Below are 7,943 nucleotides of genomic sequence, written 5' to 3'. Positions count from 1 at the left end.
AAAATCTCCGTTTTCGGTGATTGGAAACGCCGTTTACGTGGACGAAACAGCTGCGTGGTCAAAATCACCCGTGTAGGTGCGGACGCAGCGTAAAAGAGTTAGTAGTTTCTTTTATTACCACCTGTAATTTATTGCAGTTTACTTGTTTACTAAATGTTTGAGGTGTGAAATAAACCGCAATGGAGCAAAATATGAGCGCGTGTGGTTGGAGGATGTGTTTGTGCGTGTGCACGCGCGTGGGGAACATTTTTCTTGTAAAACAAAGGGGCCCAGCAAAAAGGTTTGGGAACCACTGCTGTAAACGGTGATGGGGATGACGAAGCACGGAACTAGTTTGAGGCGGCAATAGCGCCCTCTGCTGGAAACCTCTTGATATATAAAACCAATTTTGTCAGCACATCCACGAAGGAACTAAAAAAAGATGTTTGTGTTTTGCCTCTTTTTATTTTCTTTCCCTTTGTTTTAAGGGAAACCGTGAAACTATAAAATGTAAATATAATCAATTATCAGAATATTATTTATGTTAATCAATAAAACGCAGGAGATCGACGTGGTGGGGCTGAGTGTTCAAACTTATTTGATACTTTAAACATGACATATTTAGCCGAATTAATTCGCGGGGTTCAAACAGCGGGGTTAAAGCTCCAAAACCCTCCACGGAAAAACACAGCAGGTGTTCCTGATTGGAGACCGGCAGGTGAAGTAACGACGGAGCGGAGAAGGACGTCTCGTTTGACTGCAAATATAACGCCAGCGTGTCCTGCATATACCCACAAATCGTTACTGCAATGAGCTTAACCGGCTTGAAGGTAGGCCCGGGTGAAACATCCACAGCTTTATTGTCCTTTCGTGTAAAAAAGAAAAGAAAGATGGATAAAAAGAGTAAAAGCGGAAATATCCTTCCTCCAAAATAGCTTCCCGTGGCTCTGCTGCTTTTCCTCGGGTTCACGTTGGACGGGGTTGAGGGTAAGAAGGTTAAAAAAAAATGTGAGATGTGTTTCAGCGTGGAGATTCATCAAGTTCGTTTACTGTGTCCTTTCTAAGGAACCTGCAGTGTGGAGCATTGCACCGACCCCACAAGATGCGTCCTGTCTAAAGACCAGAGGAGCTGCAAATGTGCTCTCGGCTTTTATGCTGACAAGTGTGACCGAAGTAGGCTCTCCTGTCTTTTCTTTTATTTCAATGCATTTCATCATCAGTTTTGTCAAAGAGAAACTGAATGCACCCCAGAATTATGCTGAGTTGGGCTGATTGTGTTTAGGGCTTTTGAATTGGAGATTAAATCATAACAAGTACAAAAATGTATACTTGTCTAAGATCAGCTTCTCAGATTGATCCCGGTGCTAATATCTCTTAGAATATTATTTCAAAGCTTGTCATTGTGAAAAATGAGTTTTCGAATCATGCGTTTGGTTTGTGATAGCATGCATTTAGCTGCACTGACACTGTTCTGCAAGTCCTCTTATACCCACTTCCACGTCTTGTTCCAACATAAATATGTAGTGTTGTTTTTTTGGAGGGCAGCCCGTGATAGTCCAATTTCACAAAGATCGAGGTGTTTGGCTCATTATCCCACTGCTGTGTATGAATCCTTATCCACAAACAAGCAAACCAGAGGGTGGAGTGTCTCTGAAGGACGAACAACTTAAGAGTAGCCAAAACGAGCCCAGATTTAAACTTTTCCTCCACCACGTTTCACTCTGCAGTACCCTTCTGTCTTCTGCTTCTCCATCTGTTACTGCCACAAACTTGGATCTCCCCTCCCTGGTTCTTCTACTTTAAAATGCTGATATGCAACAACCCACCCACAGCTTTCTCCCGACTAGTGTAGATGCTTCTTTTTCTGACCGCATTGTTAACGGTGCTTCTCCTGATCGCAGGCTCGTGTTTTCTTATGTAGCAAAGTCAATATCTGTGACGTTTCTTGCCGTCTCATTCAGCAAAGCCTGATGTTAATTAATCTAATCTTCTGAAGGTGTGCTCATTTTTACTTGGTGTTTTACAGTACTGCGCACTGCCCCTAAGAAATCTTCAGTCAAATTATGGTTTGATGTGGAAAAACTTTTTCCTAATTTTCTACTAGAAACTTGAGGCATAGTCACATTTGTAACTAGCAAACAATGACAGGGCTGCCTGTCATCTGACGTGTTTCAAGAGGTGGGATATAACCCAGGTTATTACAGTTAACGAAAGTGAAGGAAACGGTTTCCAGGGCCTAATCCGTGGATCGACTTCCTCCGAGGCGTGGACGTCTATCAGCAGAGAATGTCCCTTAGTCTGTAACACAGTCAAATATATTCTCAAGTAACATTCAAGCATGCCATTCAGCGTGTTAGTACGAGCTCGGGAGCAGCTTGGGAGAACAAGAAAACAGAGACTGCTTCAGGTTGTCTTCCCAAATCGACTCAACTTTATTCACAAGTACAACAGTTTATATAGAGGGTAAAATTCATGAGTCAGCAGATTCTCAGTTTAAACCAGTACAGACCAAGATAAGGCAGCGTCTTCCTGCCCTTGGGTGAAGAAGCATCCTTTGTATAGTTTATCAGTTCAGCTACAATTGTGATTATCTCAGCGACATATTTTCAAGGCACAAAACAAAGAGTTCTTACATTAGTGAAATCTGAAACAAACCATTTGGCCTTCAACAGGCGTCTAAAAGATTAAGAAACTAATGTAGCTGAGGGAGTGATCTCTGTGGTATTTCAACCTTGTACCAGCCTGTGATTCTCACACATCAATTCTTGGGTCAAAGAGAAAAATAACTAAAACAAAGGGGCCTTATTGAATGACAGAGTTTTCCTGTATAATGTCACTATAAAACAATATCCAGTAAATGCTCCCATGGTACTAAAATACCTAACAGAAAGCTTGGTGTAAGAAGACATTTAAACTAACTGCAATGAAAACTAGTTTTAAAAACGATGAGAAGTAAAATGGAAACGATGGAATACAAATGAAGTTCATCCAGGCCTTTGAGACAACTGATGTCATTTTGTTTCAGTGTATGCAGTGTTTTCTAATAATGTTGTCTAACGTGAGAAGTAGTGGTCCTAGCCAGTGTTGGTCAAGTTACTTGAAAAAAGTAATCAGTAACTGATTACTTATTTTCAAAAGTAATTAGTTACTTAGTTAGTTTTTAAAAACACGATTTACAACCTGAATAGGTGATAAAGTGATAGATCTTTCAGCCCAATTCTACTTTTTCTGCATAATCCATCATACAAAATGTGATCAGATGGAAAAGTCTCTTTTTAAAACATGTTTTATTAGTTTTAATCTTTTAACTTTATGCATCAAGCAAAAATTTAATTATCTGCAACATTCTCTGACTGGAAGAAATTAGTTTAACATTTAAACCTATTTTCTGCACATTCCAGCACATAAAATAAAATATTTTTTGTGTTTACACTCAGTCTTTCAAATAGATGCAAGTAAAACACAGCAGAAAATAAATAAAGTCAAAGACTCAGCGGTCCTGTTGCTCTATTTTCACCTGTAAAGCAGGAGTGGGGTAGGCGGAGGTTTACCCTGGTGCAGGTGTGCCGCGGTCAGTGGAAGAATCCGCGAGTTTCTCTGTGAGTTTCCCATTACGTCGTAGCTACTCGGTGCTTGTTGGAAGTTTAGGGGTTTTTCGCTGTAAAAAGAAGTTTTCTTCCCACGCACAGCGGACACTAATGTTTTTGTCACTTTTTATGGAATCAAACTCAAAGTAAGGTCAGTACTTCCACGCTTTAAACGCTGCACGCTCATACTCTCTCCTGTACTCGATATATGATCCATTGTTGATCTGCACACAGCTGTTGTCACAAACGGCGCACTCACTTACGTCACTGTCATGAGACACTGCAAAAAATCACGGTTTTAGTAACGCAGTAACGCAGCGTTCCTACGGGAAAGTAACGGTAATCTAATTACCGTTTTTGCAATAGTAATCCCTTTACTCGTTACTTGAAAAAAGTAATCGGATTACAGCCCATCTCTGGTCCTAGCACAGAGCCTTGTGGGACTCCATGGCTAACCTTTGTGTGCATCAAACTTCTCATTTACACGAACAAACTGGAATCTCAGATGGATGCGATTCACCAACTGAGCCGTTTCCTTTGATACGTGTTTATGTTAGAGACTCGCTGACGTTTGCTTCTTACAGATGCACATCTCAAGGTTATGTGTGGGAAAGACCACATAGCAATCAGAGCAGCGGAAGCTTTTTTCGAGTATCACGGCGTGCCGCTGGAATCGCTTCACTTGCCAAACAAATCTTGTGGTGCTAAGAGAGAGCATATCGACGGCGTCCCCTACTACGTGTTCAGGGTTTCCAAACACAAATACGTGACCTGTGGAGGACTGCCGTTTGAGGTGCAGCTCGAGCACAATTCCTTTAATGTCTGCGCCAGCCTAGAAAAAGATGAGCACCTCAATGTTTTGTTTCTTTTATTGTCCCCTTACAGAAAAATGTAACTCACATCTGGTTTTCCCTGAGTGTGAGGTCAGACCCTCGGGTTACTGGAAACATCATTAGAGATCCAGTTATCAGGATGGATTTCACGTGCATGTATCCATTCATCAGAAGAGTCAGTCTGCCTTTTTCAGTTTCACCAATCTCCAGGTGAGGGGCGAAATAAACGCATCTTTTCCATCCATGGTACTTCACATTTCTTTTCTTTTTTTAAGCTGCCTTTGAGCATTGTAATAAGTCTGTTCAATTGATGGACCTCTGAAACCCGTCTGCTGAAGTCTTTGCAATGAGTTAATGATTTTCTGTCCATTGAGTATTCAGAGCCACGAACAACCCGCCTTTCTTGACTTTCTTCTGTTTACGTGCAGCGAGACGGTGATGCGAGTAGACGAACTTGAAGCCAAGATACGGATGATGTTGTACACAGACCACACTTACACTAAACCTTACACAAGCTCTCCAACCATTGAGCTCCGAGACAAGGTGGGTTAAGATTTTAACCAGTCACAGATGAAACTGATGCTTAGACACAAGGATGGACTTTTGGTTCTTTGAAGCAGGTTTCAAATTCACCTGTGCTGTGATGCAGCCTGCCTTTATGCAACACCTGAGCTAAGCAGGTACATGTAGTGCTAGTCAACGTGCACTCAGGGCTGTAGAAATATTGCTCAGATTGATTTTAGCACTAAACCCTTCTACTTGTTGCCATCAGATATGAACAAAACCCTATTAATCAGTCTGTTTGATACAGAGAACTACAGATCCTGAGCACTGTTGCCCGCCTGACCACGGTCTGACTCATGATGCCAGCTGCAATGGTGGTGCCATTTTCCAAGACTGTTGGGTGGTGGTTTTGTAAATGCTGATCTGTTATCTTGGACAGAAGCTGCCCAAGAGCAGTTTGATTATGCACAGGTTACAATGCTGATGTGCCCTGGTTCAAATGCAATAGAATAGCCCTTTACTGTCATTGTATGTGTACACTAGAATTGTGGGTGCTCCACACCAACGGTGCCAGAATGCAATATAGATGGTAGAAAACAGGAATAAATGGCAAACATCACGGGGGTTTCATTGGCATGCTTGACCATGACATGGCCGTGGCTGGGCTCATCTCTGATGCAGATGAGACGGCGTACAGGGCGCAGGTAGAGAACCTGTCCCGCTGGTGTTTAGAAAACAACCTGAAGCTGAACGAACTCATAATGGACTTAAGGAGGCACAGACCGGTCCCATTAGAAGTGGTGGAATCTGTCTCCACCTTCAGGTTTCTGGGCACCCACGTCGCCGTCCATCTCACCTGGACACACAACACAAACGCCCTGGTAAAGGGGGAGGTGGTGTGCAGGGTCACCTCAAACTCAGAAAAGAAGGCTCAGTTTGAGGGGGAGGTTTGCACATCTTGGAGGTGTGTGTGTGTGTGTACTGAGGTGGAAGACACAACGAGTTGGCCGGGCTAAAAGACATATCTGCAGCAGATGAACAATACATGAAAGTCATGTCCTTAAAAAATGGGGGAATCCAGTGAAGACCTGAGAGAAGCATCTGGTTCTTCAGCTGAGTAATTCATGAACCATTTACCTCTGTGGTGGAGCGGCTGTCATGAAGGCATTTACAAGGGAGGGAAAACCTGAGGTGTGCCAAGGTACACGAACGGTAGCAACAGGCGTCACGGAGCGATGCATCCAAATATCATCAGTCTCTACAGACGAGGTCAGAGCAGCACACCAGGATGTCTAAAGTCATCTGTGAAGCACGGAGGCTGTTATGGTTTGGGTTTCAGTAGTATTGATGATCTTGTCAAAGTCGTTAACGATATGAAAAGTACCATCAGATTTACATTATCATCTGCAAAGCTTGTGATTGGCAGCAGCTCCATTTTTCAACATGAATCCAAGAACTGCAAATGCAGTGACAGTATACATGGTTAGTTGGTGATTGGCCTCCAGATCTTAACGTTACTGAAGCAATGGAACAAAAGGCAGCCAACATCCAAAGAGCAGCTCTGAATGTCCTTGAAGGTTGGTTGACGATGTAGAAACTCTCTTTGCCTCAAATGTTTCCATTTATGTTTGCACGTTTCAATAAATCTGTCCTATTTTCCTAACAAAATATCAAGAAATGAGGGGTTGCTCAGGGCTTTTGGACGAAAACCATATTTCTGGTCCTCCACACCTCACCTGTGTGGCTCTGTTGTCCACAACTGGTTCCCAGCACTGAGTTGGAGAACCACGCGTTTGACCGTTCAGGCTAAATGCTGAAAATGAGGTTTAAAGGGACGAAACGTTTAGCCGAGTTTATGCTCGGGGTGAAATTAGTCCCAGCTAATGTTCTACACACTGATGGTGGCTTTGACTTTGATGTTGCCTTTGTAAGCACGCGCTCCCATTAGAGATGACCTCAACTGGGATTAGCAGGTCAATCCTTTCTCTGCCATCAAAGAATCAAATCAGAAGATTGGGAATTTTGACATTTATTCTTAGAAAATCGTCTTGGTTTAAGTGCCTTCTGAAGAACCAAATATTAATTAAAGTGAATTGTTTTGTTTTGCACAGGTATATGTCGAGGTTACAATGATGGAGCCTGCAGATTTATTTCTGCTCCGAGTAAACGAGTGCTGGGCCACACAGTATCCCCAGCCAAACTCTACAGAGGGATCTGTTCACTTCCTGCTTCAGAATGGGTCAGAACTTCTCTTTGTGTTGTTTCTGGCACGTGAACGATGAACTCCTCACATCCAGTGACTTCTCTCATCCAGGTGTGTGAAGGACCAAACGGTTTCCTTCCTTAATATAACCGAGGGACAGTCTGGACGTAATGGGCAGAAGTCCACCGTCCGCTACAGCTTCGACATGTTTCGCTTCTCAGCAGATCCGCACGACCTCTACCTGCACTGCACCGTACAGCTGTGTGACCTGGACGACCACGAGTCCTGCATTCCCGTGAGCTGCTGCTATTATTATTGAGGGCGATTTAGGAGTGTGTGGACACGATGAAGTGCATCGTTTTTACCGTCTCATCATCTTTGACTTTTCTCAGGAGCATCGTTCTTTTTCAGAATTGTAACTCGATCAGTAAGAGAGAAGCAGTGAGTGCCGACCCCGCTCAGGGTCTCCTCACCTATGGCCCCATCAGGATCGAAGTACCAGACAGATCTCAGTCCAGTAAGCTCCTGTTTCTATATCAATCTTTACACTCTGCCTGCTGCTCCTGTAGCATCAGCAGGTTTCTGCTAATGAGAAACGTGTCCCTTCATTCTCTTTAAATTTCACATTTGTTTCAGGCGTACTGTTGGCGGTGGTGCTGCCCGTAGCAGCTGTGTGGACTCTCGGCTTCTTCCTCGTCATCCTCATCACTGTGGCCAAGGCTGGCAGAAAGAGGCTAGCGAAAATAGAGGAGCAGTGATGACAATGCTGCTGGCAGCACAAATAAAACATTAAAATGTGCATTTTTTTTCCTTTGTTTTATTATTATGACGACCGTA

The 7,943-nt window shown here is 43.2% G+C and overlaps 1 protein-coding gene across 2 annotated transcripts; it reads left to right on the top strand.

Moving 5' to 3' along the window:
• The first annotated feature begins 246 nt into the window (after positions 1-246).
• zpd (zona pellucida glycoprotein d) lies at positions 247-7,905 on the top strand. 2 transcript variants are annotated; one of them, XM_026176751.1, is made up of 10 exons: positions 247-809; positions 915-966; positions 1,045-1,152; positions 4,151-4,359; positions 4,452-4,609; positions 4,828-4,942; positions 7,015-7,142; positions 7,218-7,401; positions 7,518-7,623; positions 7,743-7,905. In XM_026176751.1, exons 1-10 carry the CDS (start codon positions 789-791, stop codon positions 7,862-7,864), a joined length of 1,203 nt encoding a protein of 400 aa, XP_026032536.1. In that variant the 5' UTR covers positions 247-788; the 3' UTR covers positions 7,865-7,905. The 2 variants fall into 2 exon arrangements, with proteins under 2 accessions (XP_026032536.1, XP_026032537.1); XM_026176752.1 differs by lacking the exon at positions 7,743-7,905 and having other exon boundaries at positions 7,499-7,585.
• Positions 7,906-7,943: the final 38 nt, after the last annotated feature.

This window comes from Astatotilapia calliptera, chromosome 7 (assembly GCF_900246225.1).
Source record: "Astatotilapia calliptera chromosome 7, fAstCal1.2, whole genome shotgun sequence".
Classification (NCBI taxonomy): domain Eukaryota; kingdom Metazoa; phylum Chordata; class Actinopteri; order Cichliformes; family Cichlidae; genus Astatotilapia; species Astatotilapia calliptera.
The sequence above is the reverse complement of the archived record's forward strand: the minus strand, read 5'-3'. Positions and strand labels throughout refer to the sequence as shown.

Bases quoted from the DNA above. Each gene is read 5' to 3' on its own strand.
- zpd (XM_026176751.1), top strand. From the start codon at position 789: ATGAGCTTAACCGGCTTGAAG. The intron at 4,360-4,451 runs GTGCAGCTCGAG...GTCCCCTTACAG, and splicing joins GTGGAGGACTGCCGTTTGAG to AAAAATGTAACTCACATCTG. The intron at 4,943-7,014 runs GTGGGTTAAGAT...TGTTTTGCACAG, and splicing joins CCATTGAGCTCCGAGACAAG to GTATATGTCGAGGTTACAAT.